Source organism: Lacerta agilis, chromosome 13, assembly GCF_009819535.1.
Source record: "Lacerta agilis isolate rLacAgi1 chromosome 13, rLacAgi1.pri, whole genome shotgun sequence".
Classification (NCBI taxonomy): Eukaryota; Metazoa; Chordata; class Lepidosauria; order Squamata; family Lacertidae; genus Lacerta; species Lacerta agilis.
Window position 1 is genome coordinate 25,052,337 of NC_046324.1, and position 23,036 is coordinate 25,075,372.

Consider the following 23,036-nt stretch of genomic DNA (forward strand, 5'->3'; position numbering starts at 1 on the left):
GTTATTTACACAAAGGGTCATAAAAGCACTTCAGAGGGAGAGTTTTTACCCCCAGCCCCTGTTTTAATAAACGGTTGGGGATCTTGGGTGTATTCTCAAGGAATTGGTGTGTGCGTGTGTGTTTGTGTTTTAAATCACTCGGAAAAATAAGGATGACAGATAATCATATTTATAACTCCATTATTCAGGCATTCTCATATTCCTTAGGAAAGCAGGCAACCTTTTTAAATGGGGTAAACAATGCACTTGATTAATTCATGGGCTTTTCATTTAGAAGTGGTTTTATGGAGTTCTTCTTTGGGAGGGTACTCTTCTCAGTAAGGGCCGTATTTTAAACCACACCGTAGGGCATGTTTTGCTTCTTCCAGACAAGCTGCCTCATTCAGTGGAAGGCCACTAAAATTAACTAGGGGGATTTTTTTTGTATTAAAAAAAGGAATCTAGTTTTAAAAAGGAATCTCCTGAGCACCAAAAGGTTAAAGATCTAAGTACAACCTATTACAATGAAGGCATGTTTTAATGTCTCATTTATAGAGAAAGCTTAATAAGCAGGCGATAAAGGATGAGAGAGAGAGAGAGATTGAGCTTGGTGTAAATGATTCGGGTTTAATGGAGAACAATTGCCTTTTTTATCCTGTCAAGATGAACTTTCTGGACAAAAACTCAATGGACATAATTTAGCAATGCAAAGCAAGCACGCAACCCCTCAGCTTCTAGGCAAACTGAATAGCTGATCTCTTTTATGAGAACTGTTGGATTCAGACATGTTTCCTTGCAGAAGCTGGAGATGGAGGAGGATGCTCAACACTGCACAGAATTAGGCCATCCATTAGCTACTATGATAGGAATACATGTGTAAAAATATATGGATACTCACCATCAAAACTGATTCCCAGAAAACACCCATAGGTTCCTTGGTTCTAAATCCCCTTTTCTTTGGAAATAAAAGTTTGATTGCTAGCCACAAATTTATTACCAAAGAAGTGTCCAGGAATCGGCTCCTTACGCCAAGAGGCATTTGAATACGTTCAGATTATGCGAACTTACACTAATGCGAGAGAACCTTCTCTAGAGTGTCCCAAAGGATGATGTTATGACAGAAGAATTAACAGTGTGACTTTACAGTTAATTGAAATAATAAATACAAGGCTTATGTTTATTATAAGACTGATCCAGTTTCGGGTAGATTAGGTTTTTACGCTGCAGCCATAATTGTGGGTGATCTATCCTGCTCTTGCTAACTGAGGTGCAGGGGGCTGTACCTTTCTGTCTCTTCCCAGAGATTAATCTGAAAACATATCGTTTTTATATATTTTTAATTGAGGCAGGAGGAGGGCTAACCTCTATAGAAATGTCCACAGATGTCAGGCTGAAGCATAAATGATGGCAGATAATAGCCTTGTTCTCCCACGAGATCCAGCTACTTTGGAATGTCAGATTAAGAGTGTTGCCAAGGCGGCTTTGAATGGCTTGCAAGAATGCAACCCTCCGTTGGGCTGTGCATGGCTATTAGTTACAAGGGGAGCGATCCACCAAGTGCTCCTGCTACTGACTTGTCCTTTAAGTTTTTTGGAGCTTGTGCTAAATGGGTATTTATGAAACAGACAAAGATTACACAGCAGCAGTGCCTTGTGCCATTATAACTGCACAGGGCAACTATAGATCTTCCAAGGGGCACTGTGTTCTCTGCAAGCTCTCAAGTTGTGGCAGGTGGGACTGCCCAGGTCACATGCTATGCTATGCTACATGTTTTAGGCACATAGCAAGCAGCTTTCTGTTAAGTCAGAACAATTGCTCCAGCCTAGCTCAGTATTTTCAACCCTGGCAGCAGCTCTCCAAGGTTTCTAGCAGGGATCTGTCCCAGCTGTGGAGATGCTACCAGGGATTGAACCTGAGGTCTTCTGCCCGGGAAGCTTTTGCTGTATCACTGAGCTATAGCTTCTTTTTTAACCTCTCAGAAGAGTGGTTGACTTGCACAAACTGGTGTAGCCTAGGGGTTAAGAGTGTGAGCTGTAAGCCAGATGGGCTCCAACCTCCCAGTTCAAATCTCACTGCAACAACAGGCTCACCAGTTCACCTTAGGGTGCTATTCTATCCATCTCCCACCTCCTACAGGGATAATAATATTGGCCCCACGGGGCTGTTGTAAGAGTTCCTGAAGTATTAATATGTGCAAATTGTTTTTAAAAGCTTAACAACAACAACAACAACAACAACAACAACAACAACAATTTTATTATATATACCCCACCTGTATGTAAATGCTTATTGTGGTAAGTACCCTAACATGGGAGGAGACATAAGTTGGCTGCCATCACTTCCTTGATCAGGATGGGGAGATAACAGAGACAAAATCTGAGACTGCTGAACAAACTCTTGAGCTGCAGTGTTTGAGGGTTTTGTTGAGAGTCGGGGATTGTTGCTGGGTTTTTTTATATCTTTATATCTTGTGGTTTATGTGGAAATTTTTCGGTTTGGTTGTGTATTTTTAAACGCTTTATTTATTGTTTATGACTGCTTTTGTTGTATTTATGATTTTTTCCCATGTTATAAACCACCTTGAGCATGGTATGAACGTGGAAAGGCGACATACAAATAAAATTCTGTATGTCTGTATGAAGTAGAGGCGCATGTAGCACATTGCACAGGAGCAAACCTGAGTTGGCCAGTCACAGGCCCCTAGTGAGTAAACTTGCATAACACCTATTTGTCTCGCACTACACATTTCACATGTGTATGCCTAAGAGGATCTAAGTGAACACCTAAAAACGTAATGTGTGTGAAGTGCCCTGAGAACAAGCAAACTGGGAGAAAGGGTGGCTGGTCCAGGGGTTGCCAAAGTGGTGTGCCCCCTCCCTCCACTGAAATTAGCCTTGCAAATAACACAGGCTGCAGTGTGGGCTCCGTTGTGGAGTGCCTGGTGGTGCCCACCTTAATTCATGGTGGCAGAAGCAGTCAAGTTAAAGAAAAACAGTGACATTTCAAGTGCATTCATAAAGCCTTTTGTAGGGTGGGGGTTGGGTGGTGTTCTTCATTAACTTGGTCATCTGTAATAAGAGACTTAAAAAAAAAAATCTTCAGCATTCTAAGTTAATGAAGTAAATGACTAGTGCTTTTTCACACCGAATCTGGGTTCTGTTTTGTTGTTATTGCACAGCATGAGAAAGCAGCCAAAGGAACGCCCAGCCCCTGAAGAGTTAATGGTAAGTAAATCTTCAGCCTTCTCATTACAACACAAACAAGAAAAGTTTTGCTGATTTATGACATGCAGAAGTTTGTTGGGGGGTGTTTTTCCTCCATAAGTTAACTAACATTAAATCTAAATTTTGCTTCCAGCTCTGACAGCCAGCAGACGTTGGTGTAACGCACATAAGCTTCTATCTTGGTTTCAGAATCATAATGGTGGTTATGGGACACATTTTGTTTGAAAGGTCTCTTGATCAAAGCAAGACGCTTTCTGTATTAGGAATTAGTCTGATTTCTTCCTTAATTTACTGAATTATTTCTTTTTTAAAAAAAACTTTTTAAAACTGAATTCTACAGCAGTTTCTATAACTTTGTATCCACCCTTATAGTATACTGGTACATTGGCAGTGTTCTATAATCCTGTTGCGAAGCTGATCTTGGGGTTTCTGTAGAACGTTTTCATGATTAGATGTGACGTTCTTCCTCACCAAATTGCCAAGAGAAATGTCTTCATTTCCCCAGGTTGCCCTTTTCCCTTTTTCTTCTTCTTTCCCTTTTTAAAGTCCTTTATTTTGCTTTTAAGTTTACAGTCATGCTCTCTGACATGATCAGTGCATAACAATTCACTAAATACAATGGCCAGAGCAGAAACATCATAAACAACAAAGCTCATTAATGGTCTTTTCCTTCCTAAGTTGCCATTTGTTTCTGCCCATGCTGAACTTTGTATAATAATGAAACCTTTTTATTTTATTTTATTTTCACTTTTACCCATAGATAACTTTTGTTCTTGATAGGTCAAATAGGTTCATTTACTTTCCCAGTAGAAACTGGGAGGAAGCTAAGATGAAAGTAAACTATTGAATTTTTGTAGAAGTATGTTAGACTATTGCACTGAATGCCACAGAATTGAACACCGGGGGGAGGGGGGTTGGCCTGCATTCCTCAAACAGCTGTGCACTCTACCACTTTTATTGATTGAAAAACATTTATGTAAGGCTTAGTGTTTTAGAAATCTCTGAGCAGTGCGCAGTCTAAAAAATAAACAATCCACCATTAAAAAAAATAAAACAAAAACCAAATCACAACCTAGGACCAGTAAAACAGCAAATAAAAACACATAAAAGCAGATAAAAGTGAATAAAACAGAAATTTGTTAACAAATAAAACAGGATCTGGGCAAAAAGAAGAGTTTCCGCCAAAACGTCTAAAGCAACGGAGGGTTGCCGCTTCACCTGTGGCAGAAGCAAGGACATTCCTGAAACAATGCTTCAAAGGAGATTTCACTATGGCAGGAGCGAAGTGTGTGTGAAAAAGGAAAAAAGTCTAAAATTCTGCTGTGCTGGTTGAGGCCCTAGAGATGCCACCTCCCTCTGAACTCTTCCTCTGCATGGGCATCACGTTTGTCAGATATGTGACCATGTTTATAAATCTGGATGTGAGTAATTTCTGTTAACTGCTGAAGAGAGCTGTTAAGCAATTGCAGAAATACCTTCGTGAGGAGGAACTTTGTATTTCCCCCCCACACCGTCCATTCTGTCTCTGGGTAGTGATGGTTGAGGCTGCCTTAATTTGCCGCTCTCTCTTTTTTTATTAACTTTTGATGGTTGGAAGGTTCCTGCACTTAGTCACATCTGAGAGAACTTGGAACAGGTTCTAGAGATGGAGATGCATTTACCTGATGCGTTGTTATTATTCTATGGCTGGGTAGCTTGACTATTAAACCAACAGAATGGGGTTTCATAAAACCTGTATCTCTTTGTAAATGCATGTTTTCCGTGATGCAATAGGCCTGCCACTTATAAATAAAACATCTGCAGATCGCACTTCCAACCCTCAGTATATACAGTATGTGCGTGTTCGGAAGCTGTAACACCACTCCAGGGTGTAAAGTCATAAAGACGGAGGCCAAGGGGTGAGTGCCTATAGGAACAGCGACATAGTTATATATCTTTCCAACTACCTGCCCTGAAGTGCCAGGTCCTACTCATAAGACAATATCTTCTCCCATCCCCCCTTTAATAATTAAAAAATGCACAATGGCTTTTTTAAAAAGACACTTTTTAATATAAAAAAAATTAACACTTTCTTCCACGTTGCATTCCCTTCACTGAAAATGGCTTCTGAAGCCTGGCCACTCAGTGTTGAAAGGGAGGGGCCTTTGACTGTGTTCAAAAGTCTGATTGATGCTCTGCTTGATGCCACAGTCATAGACCCAAAAGAGAAGGGGGATGTTGCTTGTGCAGAGACCCCAGCAGCTCTTGCACAGACGTTCCTGGTCCATTGTGTCTTGGATTTTGTTTTGTCATCAGATTCTTCCTTGCTTATGCTCCAGAGATCAGGTCACATGGACCTAATCAGGACTGTTTTGTTCGTGGTGACCCATGACAGGCCCTTCTCAGTGGCAGTTCCGGCAAGTGACTCAACAGGCATTGGGGTTACCAGAAAGAGAGAAGTGGCAGTAAATGATCTGGACAGTGGAACAAGACTTTTGAAAGCTTCATGGATAAAAGAGTCTCTCTCTCTCTCTCTCTCTCTCTCTCTCTCTCTCTCTCTCTCTCTCTCTGGCTTTGTAATGTTATTGTTGGCATCCGTCTGTTTTGAGAGACAATGGATTGTGCCTCCAGGGATGAAGTCAAACCCTCTGCGTTAGGCACGTCAAAGTGACCTCCCTGGGGCACAAGCTTGGACAGTGTGTTTGGAGGTGCTCAGACAACAAGACCCCCCTCTCAGCCTCACTGATGTGGCCCAAAGGAAAGCAGAGCAATATGTTTGGCACCAGCTTGGCTGCAGGAGTTGCCAAAATGAGGCACCACCCAACCATCTTAGGGACTCCACTCTGGATTTATGTAGGGTTTACTCCATAGCCTTTTCTTCTCCCGAAGATATCTCACAAGGCAGCGGAGATGTAGAGTCAAGAGTTTTCCTTCTCCTAGATGGGGTACTTTTCCAGATTGACAAGCCCCATCTGCCCCTCACTTCCCTCTACAGTAAGTGCAGAAACTGCCTTCTTGACCCTTGGACCCACAATTAGTGTTGTCTGCTCAATCTGCCAGAGCCTATATTCGCATGCAATGGAAGTCCCTAACTCACTCTTAAAAAGCTTCCTCTGATTCTTTGGACTCAAACACACACAAAGAAAAAGAGAGAGAAGAAACAAAGACCCAAAGCACTGTGTACTACCAAATCTTATTTCTGCTGCTGTCGATCCATTTTAAATGGAGCTTCTGCAGCAAAACCTCCTGGTGGAATATGGCTAAGGCCAACTAATGGAAATGATGCTACTAACTTTGATGGGAGCTGCATCAGGATGGGAGGTTATAATAAACCCTTAAAAACTTGGCTTTCTGAAATGCATATAATAATTTAGCGATCATTAACAGAGAGTGGGAAAAGACTGGAGCTCAGCTATCTTCATTTTACTGCCACCCTTTAATTATACTAAATTGCCTGCATGGTCCCAATATCTCCAATGGCTAATATCCAGAGAACTGGAAGCATCTATTTTTATCCCTCCTCTCACTGCTCATGAATGACTTACAAATGACCTACAGCAGCTTTCACCAACCTGTCACCTTTCAGGTGCTTTGGAGTACAACTCCCATCAGGCCCAGCTTGTGCTGGCTGGGACTGATGGGAGTTGCAGTCCAAAAACATCTGGAAGGCACCAGATCCTTCTAGGGTAGTTGGTCCACCTTGGTCCCCACCCTGTACTCAGCTCTCACCCATGGCTCCTAGAAGCTGTCATCATGTGACAGCAGCCACACCCCAGGAAACGGCTTTGACGGGCCAGCTTAACCAGGTGCAGGTAGCCAATGGGTCTCAAAGAGTGTTCATATAAGCTCCATGTAAACACAAAGCAAAAGAACCTGAAAATCAGTGAGATAATTCACCTTGAGCCAAGTGCCTGATAAAATATAATTAGCAACTGTCTACCACTTGACTGCAGAACTATCCCAGACTTAGATATTCTGTGTATTTATTATTTTATCCTATTGGTATTGTGTCCTTTCTCCAAGGAGCTTGGGATAGTGACATTTATCCCATTCTGCCCTCACAACAGCCCTTCAAAGTCATTTAGGTTGAGAATGTCTGACTGGCCCAAGGTCACCCAGCGAGCTTCATGCCCAAGTCTCACTGTTCCAAGTCAGTCACTGTCTGCTTCACCACGCTTTTTAGATATTTTGCCTGATGAAGACTTTTGTGGAACTTGAAAGCTTGCATCATTCTTGAGCTATTTGAGCAAGTAAAAAAGAGCCGTCATTTCATTCATCCTGCATGCTTATAGATGGGCATCATTTTTAGTTTCTTTAAAGCACTTTTTCTGCCTTGATATCAGGATAGAATCCACAAGTTCTCAGAAAAATATGCAAAGAATTGTTTACACTACTGCATCCATTTAAAATCTAAAACAGGCTTTGGCTTGGTGGGAGACTCACTTTTAACTGATGGAGGTATGTTCTCCAGGTGTAGCTGAATGCCACAGGAATTCACATGGGACAGGAGGCTATACATTTGCGTACTCCAACCCAGACCGTCGATCTCGGCCTCAGTGGCACCGTTTTCTTGAAGCTTTCAGTTCCTAAGCTCTATTTAATGGAATCTATGCATAGTAAGTAACCGGGTCAGAGAGAGGCAGCCTTCCCCTGTTTGAGATCAATCGCTGGCTAATACTTTATCTAGGTCACTTTATTATCTCATGGCAATGCGTTCCCATTCGCCTCCTTCTTTTGTAAGACACACTTCAGCTGTGGGGAAAGTGCGTTATCGCATACATATTAAAAACATATACCCATTCTATCTGTATGTAAATGTGCGAGGCACAGCTGGATATTGCCAAGGAGTTTGATTTACTAATGGTTATTATCTGTTCTCGCTGTTCAGTGGCAGAGAGTGTTTCAGCAAGCATGCTAACATGGAAATTGTCTCCCAGTAGCACCGGCCTGCTTTTGAGAATTGTTTAAAAAGATGGCCCCGTTTTCTGGGGCTTTTGCATGGCTGTGTTTTTTCAGATGCTGTTGCGGTCCCTTGGTGGGTTTCCTAGTGAAGCGTGTACTATTGATAGAAAGTTAAGAGCAAACCAGAGTGTTTCTTAAGGCTGTTCCTCATCTGAAGCACCCTCTGCTGCAGGACCCCATCAGCTCAGCCCATAGCAGAATGGCAGCTTAGCCTTCACTCCTCCTCCTTCCTGGTCCCCAGAGAAGTCAAGACCTGGCACTCTGGCTCTCTTTTTCTGGCCTCAGTCACAAGGGCTTCATCTTCTCCCTCCACTTCCACCACCAAACACTTCCAACGAGGATTCCTGCCATATTGTGCCCCAGAGAAGCACAGTGCAGCAGTCCAGCATTCACCCATCCCTTGCAGTGCAGGAAGCAAGGTGAGCTGGGAGGGCATCTGAGCAGGAAGCATCGGTGCATGAGATTACAAACGCTGCACCAAATTTTTATGAGGTTTGATTTGTCCTGCAGAAGTTGCCATTTGGGAGTTGGATACGAAAGGATTGACATTCACAACCCTTACATTCTGCTCTTTATACATTTACACACACACACACACACACACACACACATTGTAGTCCTTGTTTCTTTGAATTTGCTCCAGTGCCTTGTTTTGTTAACTTGAAAAGGCTCCTTCACTGCAGGTTCCCAGCCAGTCAGGGATCACATAGTGAACTTGTTAATGTTGCAGCACCACTTAGTCGGTCAGGGCAGCAACACCCTCACTCTACATACAAGTGGAGAAGGAAAGGAGGCTCATCTCTATTGTCCTGTATAACTGGGCCAGCATTCCTTTCCTTGCTGCACTGGTGGCTTCATTGGACACCAGCCCCCCGCCCTGCAAAACAGGCTGTTATCCCAAAGCAATAAAGCTGTAACAAAATAGAATGACTGTGTCTATATCCAGCTATATGATTTGCAAATATATCCAGTTTTTACAAAAACACTGGGAAATAGTTGCAATTCTATGATATCCCTGTGCAATAATGTTGCAGATGCAGCCTTTGATTAGATTTGGTTACAGGAAAGATTGTGTATTTCTAACTAGTTGTTTATTCCTTTTTATTAAAAAAACAAAATATTCCTCTTCTGTCTTTTTACCAGTATATAGTGGGAATCCCAAGCTACCCAAATGCAGTTATCTTCCCTTTAAAACCACTAGGGGAAGTCCTTGAAGTGATGTATCCCCTGCCTACTATTAAATCGTTGTAGTTGCATAAATTATCTGACCACCAAAGTTGTTAACTAATTTTGCAATATGCACAGTGCTTGCAATAATAGTTTTCAACTCCTAGGTGCCGTGGTGTAATTACAGGACAGAGGAGCCTGTTTTTATTATTATTATGGCCAATTCATCAAGTGACAGGAATCAGCAATGGAACCCCTTAGGCTTAGGAGAAAAAGTCCTTTGCTATCTTGCTCCATCTTTGCATGTAAACATTTCTAACTGATGTGGCAGAATTAGGGTTTGGAACTGAGTGCTAGAAACAGCTCTTCCCCCAACTCCTCAGAGTTCATACAGGCCTGCAGACTGCTAGAGGAGTCTTTGAGGCAGGACAATGTTCTCCATACCAGTGTATAATGATTGCTGATCACACAATGCCACCAGAATCAAAAGACTCAACTTAAATAACAACTTTTAAAATCTGAATTATGTTATAATTAATCAACTGATACATTCAGATCCAGTCATTGCTGTTGTTACTGTTTGATTTTAGGGTTCTTTATTTGCTTACGCTAGTAAAACATGTGTTATCAGCTTGAACTAAAAACATAAGAAAACAGAAAAATAGCCACACTTGCTGTTGTCCCTTTTTGGACTTCTCTACGAGATCAGATTTGTGCAACTGAAACCCAGCCATGGCTGTGCAGCCACTTCATTGTGCATTAGTATTGCCTGCATAGTGAAGCTGTAGGCTGATTTACTCCTCTCAAGCAGTTAGACTTAATTGCAGCACATGATAAGGTTACTTTTTCTCTATTGTTTATTATTTGTGCCCTTTCCTTCAAGATAAATATTCCAGCGTGTCATAATGAAAGACAAAACAATCAGTTAAAAATACAGCCACATTAAAACTTAAAACAAAAGCAGCATAAAACAAATTTGACGAGTAAATCTGCTGAAAGGTCTGTGAAAATAAAGTTGAGGCTCCAGTACTTTGGCCACCTCATGAGAAAAGAAGACTCCCTAGAAAAGACTCTGATGTTAGGAAAGATGGAGGGCACAAGGAGAAGGGGATGACAGAGCATGAAATGGTTGGACAGTGTTCTCGAAGCTACTGACATGAGTTTGGCCAAACTGCGAGAGGCAGTGAAGGATGGGGTGCCTGGCGTGCTCTGGTCCATGGGGTCACGAAGAGTCGGACATGACTGAACGACTGAACAACAATTTCCCTTGACACCAGGAAGGTAAGACAGGCATCAGGCAAGCTTACCTGGTGAGTGTTCAATGGTAGGGGGCCACCACGAAGAAGGCCCTTTTCCCAGAAGCCACCCACTGCCTGAATGAAGGACACCACCATTTTCCCATGTGTCCTTTGGTAATGTTTACAAAGATCCATGTGTCAGCATTTGAACTGATACAGAAAAGTCAAGACTTACTTATTAATCTAGGACATAGCCCTCAGGGAGGTTTCCTTCTACACAAGTCCCAGTGAGTAGAACAATGTTTGCCTTGAAGTCCCATAATGATACATCTAAAAAGATAAAAATAAACATTCAACTGGAACAGGATGGATTGAATTGGCAGTTACTAATTGCAGAGGGACAAAGAGGGGCATTTCCCCTTTGCGTTAAAATAAACCCTGTCCATGATGGGTCTACCATTTCTCATTGGGTAATATAAATATTAAATAAATGTCTGTACAATGCTATGCCTTTGAAAAAATATTCCTGAGTGCAAATTTAGGGCTGTGGGATGATTCTCTTACTCTCTAAGGGATGTAGTAATGGGATTGGTCCACCTTTAAAGCATTCCCAAAATGGGTGCATTTGTGGCTATGAAGCATTTTCTGTTTCATAGGGGACTATGAGAAACTGGTTTGTGTGTGCCCAGGATTTGTGGGAGGAGCTCCTGATCTTTTTAAAAATAACTCCAGAAGCACTTTCTCATTTGTAGAGTTGCCGAAATTACGTCTTAAGTATTTCTGCTTAAGAGAGCCTGTGCTGAACAGCTCTTAATTGGATTTTCATGGTGATTGACAGCATTTCATTATGACAGTAACTTTCTTTGGCTAGACTGCCACAAACCTTGTTTGGATTCTCTCTTTCCCCCCACCCCCCAGTTCTCCATCAAAGCTCATTTTTATCCCTGAATTCCCGGTGGCGCAATCGCAATTGTGAAAGAGCCTTTTAGCACCTTTGTTGTCTCCATCCCTGGTGGTGATTGGACCCAGCTGGTTGTAGAGAAGAGAATGCCCTTCTCACAAAGCGACTCTGTCTCCTGTCTCTGCAGTTTCAATAATTTTAAGAGCTCCGAAACCTGTTGAGGATTCGAAGTAGCTTTAGATGTGGAATGAGTGTTAAGTATTAGTTATCGGGAGATTAGGGCCCTGGGGACGGCGGGAGATAAACAACCACAATTAAGGCAAAATCTGCCATAGTAAACAAAATTTAGCTGAAACAGATGCCCCGACCCATTTGGGGGGATTGATTTGAGGGTGACGAGGAATCGATTTTTGTCTCATTTACACTTTGCAAAACCCCATCGTGATAAGCTGGGAGGATAAATATTTCATACACTCCTGATTTTAGTTAATTTTTTCCCTTCCTAGCACCTCACAGTGGGTCTGCTCTCTGCTAACGGTGACCAGGCCTAAGTTTATCCTGCATTCACACGGAGCAACTAATTGGCTATGAAGGGCCCCTGTGTTTAAATGGACTTGACAGGAATTTAAATTTTGCTTCAATCAACCTCTGTGTTTGCAGCCTGCTCCACTTTCTAATTTTTAAATTAAACATTGATTTTAAAGAAAGAAATACAAAGAAGGCAGGCAGGCAGGCTCAGGCTTCACTTCTCTTAAGTTCCTTGTTTTTTTACCTTCCATTGAAGGTAAGGCAACCAGCACCACAAAGGTAGTGTTTCTTAAAGCAAGTGCAAGAGGAAAAGAGAAGAAAGATGGGGACACCTCTACAGAGCTGCCCATGTTAGAGGAGCACAATTAGACTCTGGGCTTAAATATTGGAGGGGGGTGGTTATTTAGATAAAAGTGTGTAGTTCCTTAAAATGTGGTGAGCCAGCTCCACTGTGTTTAGGGGCCCTGCTGCCTGCTCATTCAGTTGGAGGCCCTGGGTTTCTGCATCCATGACCCACTTGTGTGCTTGTCAGAGGCATCTGGTTGGCCATTGTGGGAACAGGATGCTGGACTAGACAGGCTTTGAGTCTGATCCGACCACCAATATATTATCTCACTGTAAGAAGTGCTGGTACACAAAGTTTTTATCACACACTGGTAATTTTAAAATAATAATGAAGTGTAACTGGTGCTTTTACTGCCCAGAGAAAGCAACTTCCAAAATAGCATGCTTTTTTTGTTTTTGTTTTTGGCTGTGTTCCAGTCCGCGCTGATCCATTCTCTCCCTCGCTCAAATGCTTCGTCTTATGCTGCTCCTGAGACAATAACATTAGTGTGATGATCCAGATAGCCAATGTTTCCCCCAACTGACCTGGCCTAATCTGCCTTTGCAATTTGGAGAGCTGTATTTGACTTCCCCGGAAGTAACCTTAAATTGTAATCTTGTAAGAATTCCAGCATTGTATCCTTCACTCCTTCTCCTAATGAGGTTATGACCAAATGCTCATTATAATTGCTTTAGACTCCTTTTAATTTTCAAGCTTATTAATCATAAGAAGAGTTATTTAAAATTGCATAAATTAATCTTAGATTAAAAGCCCATCAAAGCCTCAAAACAATTAAGAATAAGTAGGATTTCCCTGGGGCAGCAAGTTTTATTTTAATAGTGTAGCCAGGTGGATATCAGAACATTTGAAGTGTGGGGATGATTAATGTTTGCAGCGATTTTGTGGGAGAGATTTTAAAATGGCAACTCTCAAAGCCTCATCTTGAGCTTTCTGTACAATTCAAAGCTATTGCCTCTCATGTACACTAATGAACATTTTAATTACAGTGTGTGACAGGGCACTGAACCGTGCAAGAGGCCACCTTCACCATTTTAAAATGGCAGTGGAAGGAAGCTGGTGGATCTCTGGCTGCTAAGAGCATTCCTATTAGTCTGAAAAATTGCAGACATCCAGTCTTCTGAAGAATGTTGTGTAACCAAACAGCTTGCACTTTGACTTTTTTCACATTGACAAAAGGGTTTGTCTTATGTGCTCTTTTTCTGCATTACTACCAGTTGCTGGAAGCCACAGGAGGAGAGAGGGCTCTTGTGCTTGGGTCCTGCATGTGGGTCCCCCATTAGGTCATCTGGTTGGCTACTGTGAGAACAGGATGCTGGACTAGATGGACCATTAGTGTGATCTAGCAAAGCTCTTCTTTCGTTCTTACCATGGGCAAGCACAGCAAAAAACCTCTTCATTGAACCAAGAACCATTGAAGTCTGTTCTTGGCTGCGTTGTCATACCTGATACCGCTGACTTTTACTCCTGCCATTGGTACTGTTTAGCCTTTGTGTAATGTCAGCTGGGCAATAGAGATGCATGCAAGGTGCAGAAGTGAGATGCTCCTGCCCTGGTCACATTAAGAGAGCAGTTGGGAACTGACAATGAGTCATGGAGATGTTTGGAGGGAGTCTAGGGGCAGTGACAAAGTGAGGCTCAGGAAACAAATTGCTAAAAATATTTTGGATTTTGAGGGAGGGCTTGAATGATGAGAAGTGGCTTGATGAACAAAGTGTGTCTGGACATGCTACAGCCAGATGGAGCAGGATTTCAGAGGCAGAAGTTTGGAGAGGCCGTAGTGGCAGGATGTTGACAACAGATCGGCTGGTGAAAGTCGCTGCCATCAGAGGTGCCTCCAAGGCAGTAGCAGAATTTACTCCTGCATGTATGTAGTGAACATTCAGGTTTGTATCAGGAGCCCTTTCACAAGAGGTTCAACCAACTAATCAAGAGAGAATGAAGACCAACTGCTATTGGCAGCTTAGCAGGAAAGGACAGTAGTGATAAAAATGTGTCAGAATTAAGTCAAAGAATCTTGATGGCAACTTTCAGGCAGAGAGGACCCAGTGAGTGTAATATTTTGTTAAATGAAAACTATTTACGCTGCGCCATTGCACAGAAACCACCGAAGTCTCGTTTTTAAATACCTCCAGATAAAGCTGCTCTGTTCTTCTTCTTTTTCCAGTGAGAAGTCTCACAATTGCATGCTAAGCTGTGAGAAGAACCTTTTTACCAATCAGGCCCTGTAGCCATATTTATTTTATCTCTTTGCTTTCCTCCTGTGCAGGCACTATGTGTTTTCCTCTCTCTTTTTCCTCTGTGCTGTCCTGACTGGCGTCCTGACCAGCAAGCGTGCAGTGCCCCCAGCCCTAATGTGCCGTTAACGATAGGTTAATGTACAGTATAATGTTTGTCGGGCTCTGGGTTCATTACACTTCTGAGTGCAAGGTCTTTCTGCAGAGTGCCCATGTTCCCATTGCATTATATCATGCAATAAAAACACCCTTTTAATATCACACACTAATAAACTGTACTTGAAGTGCCATCTGAGGGCACCGCCATCCTTCCTAATAAGGTTGCCTCCAAGTAGAACAGTTAGGATCTTCCATTTTATTTTATTGTTCTGGAATGAGATGCTTCCTGCATTTAATGGAAATGCCATTGTCCCCTTTGCTCTGATATTATAGGTAAATTGTCAGCTCAGTTTTTGCCTTTGCTCAGCATTTCTAAAAGCACGGTCTGGTTTATTGGCAACTGTTAGTCCTGTTTTCAAAGCCCACATAGTCCATGCATCCCACTGGGTGTCTTTGGGAATGTCAATAACTCCTCAGCTTGGCTTTCGATAGTGTGAAGACTGCGGGGTTTGTATAGCACAACCTCTTGCAACAGTTGCAGAGTGGTTGCCAAATCCAGGACCTACAGGTGAAACTCGAAAAATTAGACTATCATGGAAAAGTCCATTTATGTTAGCAATTGTTTTCATTAGCTACTGGAGTTTAATATATGAGGTAGACTCATGACATGCAAAGCGAGATATGTCAAGCCTTTGTTTGTTATAATTGTGATGATTATGGCGTACAGCTGATGAAAACCCCAAAGTCGAAATTGTTAATTTGGGGTTCTCATCAGCTGTACAACATAATCATCACAATTATAACAAATAAAGGCTTGACATATCTCGCTTTGCATGTCATGAGTCAGAAATGAACCTTTCCACAATATTCTAATTTTTCGAGTTTCACCTGTATGTTCAAAATGCCGGTTGTGACCTTTTAAAGTCTTAAGCAACTTTTTCCACCCTTGGCTAAGGGAATGCTTTTCCCTAAATGAGCTCCCACATCCTTTATGAAATAGGTGGGGGGAGACCCTGCTCTAGATTCCCTTACATAGAGAAATGCAATCTGCTTGGCTCAGAAACAGGGCCTTATTTTTGGTGACTTCAGCCTCGCTCTGAGGTCTGACTGATGTGAGGGGTATTTTAAGACAAACATCAAGGGAAGACCTTTCTTTTGTAGGCACACAGTTGGTTTACCCTCCATTTTGTAATAAGTCTCCAATTTTACACATGCAGGCTTTAATAAAGATGCTTTGAATTTGCTATAATATGTAATAAACCACTTTGGTGTTTCATATTAAGCAAATGCTGCATTTGCATGTTTTAATCCAAATATTTAGTTTCATGTACAGATTAGGTAAAGGTAAAGGGACCCCTGACCATTAGGTCCAGTCGTGTCCGACTCTGGGGTTGCGGCGCTCATCTCACTCTATAGGCCAAGGGAGCCGGCATTTGTCTGCAGACAGCTTCCGGGCCATGTGGCCAGCATGACTAAGCCGCTTTCTGGCGAACCAGAGCAGCACACGGAAACGCCGTTTACCTTCCCGCCGGAGCGGTCCCTATTTACCTACTTGCACTTTGATGTGCTTTCGAACTGCTAGGTGGGCAGGAGTAATAATAATAATAATAATTTATTATTTATACCCCGCCCATCTGGCCGAGTCTCCCCAGCCACTCTGGGCGGGGACCGAACAACAGGAGCTCACCCCGTCACAGGGATTCGAACCGCCGACCTTCTGATCAGTAAGCCCTAGACTCTGTGGTTTAACCCACAGTGCCACCTGGGTCCCTCATGTACAGATTAGTCCCTTATGTAAAAATATTGAAGATGCAAAAAAGAAAGAAAGATACTAATCTACCATGTAATAAATGCAAAAATACAGAAAGGAAAGCATTTCGAATCAACTGTCAATAAGAATAAAAGCAGCAGCAGCACCCTTGAATAAAGCTAACTCTCATGCAACTCCAGACGCCAGGAAAAGCTGTTGCATATGAAAATGTTTTATTCCACGGGCCAAAGTCATGCCAGGTGGGTGCCTCCAGGTGACCTCTCTCAGCTCCTGGAAGGCAGAAAATGGAGCAACACAGTGTCACTTTGTCGGTAATATTTCATGTTTAGGAAAGTTCCTCCACAGGCAGAGCAGAGAATTAAGCATTGATATTCCCTTGGGAAAGTATGACACCCAAGGGTAAGGAGAAACCCAAGAAGGCAAAGAGTCCATAGTGGGTTACTTGGAAGTCATTACTAAACAAAGCCAGATAGTTTGAACTATATCATTCACATCTATCAATAGGTGTTCATCTTTGAAAGGGTTAATCTTCCTGCAGAAGCCCAGTGGCTTAAAAAAGGCAGCCCTTCTCAAGAAAATGAGATGTGACAAGTTCATTTAAAATGCCCGGTTTGTCATTGTTTATCTCATTTTCAGAGTTGGCAGAGAAAATTAGGCTGGCTGACACTCACCCACATCCATCCCCAGGCCTCTCCGACCTGACCTTTCCCTGGACTGAATCTCTTAACCACACACACACACAGAGAGAGAGAGAGAGAGAGAGAGAGAGAGAAACTTTCCCCCCGGGGTCTTTTAAGTTGTTCTAAATGAGGTGTTTGGGTCATCACTCTGTCTAGGCTTTGATCCCAGGGTAAACTAGAAGAATTTTTTAGGGGAGAAATTGTAATATTTTTATCTACTTGAATGTGGCTTGGCAGAATAATCAGTTTGTGTTGCTACCTTGATCTCAGTGTAGTGAGTGTGCCCATTTTCTATGTGTAAGAATTTAGTCACCAAAGGGAATGGAAACAAGATGGGCAGGTGTAATGGGACACATATTTCTTAACAAATATTTAAGTCTTTAGCTGAATAGCATCCTTTCTTCCTTCATCTCCCTGTTGTCCTGGAACTACTATTAGCACACAGCCTGTATAGCTGGTGTTACTCCTCTTGGTGCTAGGAGTTATATTCCACCCAACACTGTTTTCTTGGTTTGGGTCAGGTGATGGTACAACAGAACAGGAATGGCTAACCTGTGGCCCTCTATGTGTTATTCAACTACAAGTCCCATCAACCCCAGCCACCAATCATGGCTGAGGGGAGTTGTGGTCCAACAACATCTGGAAGGCCACAGGTTCCTCATCCATGTCTCAGAACTTTTGCAGCAAGAAATCTGGGCAGCGCTTAGTTACAGGAAGAGGAGGAGCCATCCTTGTAAATTAAGCCAATTTTTAATATATATTTTCAACCTGTCATGTGTTGCAGCCCTGTCAGTGCTGGAGCTGAGTGGTGGCTCAGTTCAAAGGCATAAAGAGGAGCCAAGATGAGAGGAGGTTGGGACCAAAGTACTGAACAGCAAGGAAGCTGGCCACCAGTCACTTTAAAAAAAAACCTGTTGTACTATCAGCTTCCAGAGATCAGTGGGTTTCAACTCCTGAAGATTCTTCATTCAGGGGTTCTCTCTTCAGGAGTAACATGGAAAGGAAGGCTTTGTGCTAGCAGGTGGGAACTTCACCTTTAGTGTAGGCTAGATTGACTACATTTGTGAAGATGGAGCTGGGGGGAGATTAAGGTAAGGTTACCAGATTTTATTCAATGAATCCGGGGACGCTTTTCAACTTCAATGGATTTTGTATGGGGACTGACTTGTAAATCCAGGGACTGTCCCCGGGAAACGGGGACAACTGGTAACCTTAGATTAAGGAGAGAGTGACAGATCTAGCAGGCTGCACTAGAGGCAGCAGGGCAAGCTCAAAATGTAAATGGCATGGATTTGGGTCATGTGAAAGTAGAGTGGAGGGCTAGGAGAATAAGATTAGGAAAAAGAAATTGAGAGTTACCTATTTCAAAGCAGGGAGAAGGAGGAGAAGCTTTCTCTCAGATGATCACAGTGACCTGGGGGGTAGAATTAGGGTTGAATGCCAAGAATACTCAGAGCAGTTAGTTCTGTATATTCTTGGCATTCAACCCTAATTCTACCCCACCCCACACCCCAGGTCACTGTGAGCACCTGAGAGACAGCTTCACCAAAATGAATTGTTGGTGGTCTGGCACACCAGCTATTGGACAAATGGATGCCTCTGGCTACCCAGAAACAAGAGAAAAAGCTGTAATGGGGAGCCGTAAGCAGACAAGACTTCATAGGGTCCCCTTGAACCCTGCATGGTGTGGTTCCCCAAGCAAGCAACCGGGGTTCTCCTTGAACCCTCCCAAGCCCTCTACAGGTTTTTGAAATAAGCTTTTCTTAACATGCAAAGGAGGTCACAGGGATGGGCACCCTAGCTCTGCTCCCTCACCGTTTTCATTTCAGAGGGCAGCCTTCTGAAATGGGGAGCTACTCATGAGAAGCCTGAGCCCAATAGAATAGGGCAGCTGGTTACACCATATTCCTTCTGTTGTGCTGCCTAATAAGCCTTCCACTTTGCTCAGCCACATGTAGAGTGAAGTGTTAGGAATCAAGGCAGTAGCAGGAACACTTGGGGTTAAGCAAGGCAAAATGGTATTGGTAGCACTTCAGGTAACAGGGCTTGCGGTAAGGATTATCATCCTCCTGAGGAAGGCTGCTCTGAATCCAGCTCCAGAGACGGATGGGTCTTGACCCCACACCAAGCAGATAATTCAAGGTCACCTCTTGTCTGAGGAAGTGTTTGTTACAGGAGAAAACACATTTCAAGCTTCTGTGCATTTACATTTCTGCAACATTACCTTGCAAAATGAAGGGAGTCAATAGAGGGATATTTAAGTACCAAAGGTTTGCTGCCATCTGGTTTTGGACCAATATTGCTCAAGGATAAAGGGGATCCCATCAATGCCAGCAACTTTCATTTGTTGCTGAAATGCGCAAGGAGCAAAATCCTGCTGGAATGCACATCTTTCCTCCTCCCTTTTTCACATTATGTCCTTCCCTGCTTGCGTGTGCCTTGTGTATTTGTTTCTTCTTTCCTTAGGAATGAGAGTGTCTGGTTAACAAATGGGTTCTGTCGCTTTCTAACAGCCTGGAACTTCATTATACCTGCACAAACTGCCAGCTCCATTTCTGATGTAGTTTGCTTGCTTCTTCCCCCCACTTCATTCGCCCCTCTAGCTGTATCTCTTGTTACCTCCCACCGTCTCCCTTGTCTTCCGCCTCAGTGGAATCCATTCAACAGTGGGGAAAACACTGAAGCAAGTGTTTTGGTCTACCTTTTCTGCCTGTCATAGCCATTGTAATTCCATTGAATTCAAATTGTAATACAATAAAATACAATATAAGAAATGAAAGAAGCAATAAAATACTATCAATTATCAATATTCAGTGTGATGGATGTGCTATCTCCCATCTTCAAGCACAGATTCACACAATTGTTGCAGACCACCTGAATAAAGTTCATGAACCACTGGTGGTCTGTGTTTGGAAACCCTTGATCTACGCTGCAGTGGTTGTCCAGAGTTTCAAGGGAGGAGCTTTCCCCAGCCCTACCTAGAAATGCCAAGGACAAAGCCTGGGATCTTATGGGTGCAAAGCATGTCCTCCACCGCTGAGCTATAGCTCATCTCCAAAGGAGTGTGGGAAGCTACCTTATATTAGGCCAGACTGTTTCACCTAATATAGCCCATTGTGGTCAACTCTGATTGGCGTTAGCTCTCCAGGTCTTTCCTATTACCTGCTTCATGATCCTTTCTTAACTGGAGATATCGGGGATTAAACCAGGGACCTTCTGCATTTTTATCACCGTGCTCAGACCCTTCCCCATGGAAAGTTTCTATAGATTGGGGTGGAATTAACAGTAAGTAAATGCTTGTTTTTGAAACTATTCCCCACCACCACCCAAAAACAATTACCGTATTGGCCCAAATATAAGCCGCACCTTTAAAATTCATGGGGGGAGGAGAGAAAAACAATACAGTGATACCCCGGGTTACATAAGCGATCCGTTCCGGGTCGTGGTACGTAACGCGGGCGTGCGTATCATGAACTCACGAAAATAAACAAAAAACCCAGAAGAAGTGCAATTTGAGCGCTTCTGTGCATCCGGGGGTCACACACGGGTCATGCACGCTCCGGAAACACTTCCGGGTTGCAGGTGTTCACAACTCGAACATCCGCAACACAGGAGGTACGTAACCCAGGGTTCCACTGTACCCAAATATAAGCCACTCCCTTAAAATTGCGCAGGCACTCACATCCATTCTGTTTTACCATATGTCTGTTTCAGCAGCAATATTGTAAAAGCCAATTTTTGTAAGGTCGCAAATTTAAGTCGCACTTTAACTTTTCACGGAATTTGGGGGGAAAGTGTGGCTTATATTTAGGCCAATACGGTACTGAGCAGAGCTAGCTCCACAAAAGCAGCAGATCTCCACTCTTTCTCTGCTCCTAGGAACTGAGTTTGCAACTGGGTGTGAAATGAGCTTAAGCCCTGGCCCTCCTGCCTTTCAGGTTAACTCCTGCAGCCCAGTGCCTCTTCCATTCTTCCACACAGCAACTGCATGCCTAGAGCTCCCAGACACCATTTTGTTTCCAGATTTCCTTTCTGTCTCTCTTACTGTGGCTAATCCTGAGCAAGGCAAGTTTCTTTTTTCAACTGGTGTGAGATGGGTTTTTTCCACAGCAGGGAGCTTCTCCGCTGTAAAGGAGATTCATGGTAGAAACTGTCTGACTTTGTTTAATGGCTGGTTTTACTGGCCCAGTGTGCGTGTGCTCTCTCGTTTTTTGTCTCTGGAATCTTGATTTGTTTTCCTCTCAATTCTTCCTTGACCTTCCTCGTTTGCCAGTTTTGTTTGTGGCTGACTTATTTAAAAGGCCAGGCAGGTAATTGTAGGTTTTATTGTGAATAAGGACATTTGTTCCTTTCCTCCAGGGATCTCCAAGAGTTTTACAAACACTTAAGTGAATTTAACCTCATGGCATTTTGTGAAGTCAGTGAGAGTAATTACTGTAAGGCACTTGGATACTGGAAGACTAAGCACAAGGCTTGACCAGAAAGTTATTGGAGGAGGAGCAAGTTTTGGCACTGATGAATGCCCAAGTTAGACAATCTGAAAAATAATGCAAATGTTCAAATTTCCACTTCCTAATTCCTGTAGTCGCATCTTGTTGTGTTTAACAGGAATTAAAGGAATATGAGGAAAGAGGAAGTCAGTGTGTATAGGGGAGGGAAGATGTTCGCATCACTGTCAGGCAGAAGGGGAGAAGCACGCAACTCCTAGGATGGTAGTGATTGGGCGATGGAAGAGCGGCAAATTGGTCTTACAGAAAGATTCATATTGCAGAAATGGTGCAAATTTAGAACAAACCTAAAAATACTTTGGTGTCTTTTTTTTTACCATCCTCAGCCATCCATTTGTCCCACTTCCAGCTTCAACTGCTTTTTGCATCATCACCACCCTTTTAATGATTATATTTCCATGTTCTCTTGAAGGGTTTGGGGCCACGTTACTCTGCCTGCATCATTTTATTTGTTGCAACTGGCTATGGCTATTAAGAAGCAAAGTTTCAACAGATCCCTTCGACCATTGATGATTTTTGTGCCATTATTCCGGAAACAGCGTCAACTTGACTTTTCCCTTTGTCATTCTTTGCTTTTGTGCTACTTGTGTGAGGCTGGAGCTGTGTGCCAGTGGGTGACTTTTGAAAAAGGAGCTTTCAAGGCTTCTGAGAATCCTGGCCCTTAATCTCAGAGCAAGGAAATGCCTCAAGGGGAGGCATTCTGCACATGTTCAGTTGCACACCCTTCTTTCTAATTAGGTACTTCATGCATCATAAAGCACACATCATTGCAGCTGTTGAACAGAGCACAGAATGCAGGTTCTGGTAGCTCCTGCAAAGCTCTCAAGAGCTGTGTTCCTTTCTGCAAAACAAGTGCCTTCCCGCATAGTAACTAACTGAAAAGCGTAACTGTTGCATTCTTAGACAGTCCATGGGGGCTGCAGGGAGCTCCCAGGAAAGAGGAGAGGGAACTTCCGCACTCAGCCATATGCCCCAATGGTCTCCATTTTCTGTCCCTGCCACAGCCCATCTCAATAATTGCCAGTCTGATCATCTTAGTCCTGTTGAGAAGAAGATGTAATCTAAATTAATATCGGGAAGCTGTGGCAGAAATCTGATAATGTCTAAAGCAAAAATACAGGATGGTAATAAACACCTGGGAAAGGTGTGTGTTTGCCTTCTGCCCTTCAACTGGACTGGAAAAGAAGCCCAGCATCCCCCCACCCCCCGGTAATGTTTTTCTCTCTTTTTCAGATTGGACCTTTACAAAAGAAATACACTGATTTATAGATTTTTTAAAAACTTTAAAACAGTGTTCTCCATGGAAAAGAAAAGCATCAGGGGCCATAGTTTGGGTGAGGCTAGAATACTAGCCTTGCAGTCAGAAGGCCCCGATTCAGTCCAGAAACCCTCCAGTTAAAACAGATATTGAGTAGCAGTA

At 42.9% G+C, this 23,036-nt stretch overlaps 1 protein-coding gene across 6 annotated transcripts in view; it reads left to right on the forward strand.

Moving 5' to 3' along the window:
- MAP2K5 (mitogen-activated protein kinase kinase 5) overlaps positions 1 to 23,036 on the forward strand; it is a 130,536-nt gene that overhangs the window by 106,933 nt on the left and 567 nt on the right. For all 6 annotated transcript variants that reach the window (XM_033167422.1, XM_033167427.1, XM_033167424.1 and 3 more), the window contains one exon: positions 3,158 to 3,203. In XM_033167422.1, the coding sequence (XP_033023313.1) occupies positions 3,158 to 3,203 (46 nt within the window). The remainder of the gene's footprint in view (positions 1 to 3,157; positions 3,204 to 23,036) is intronic.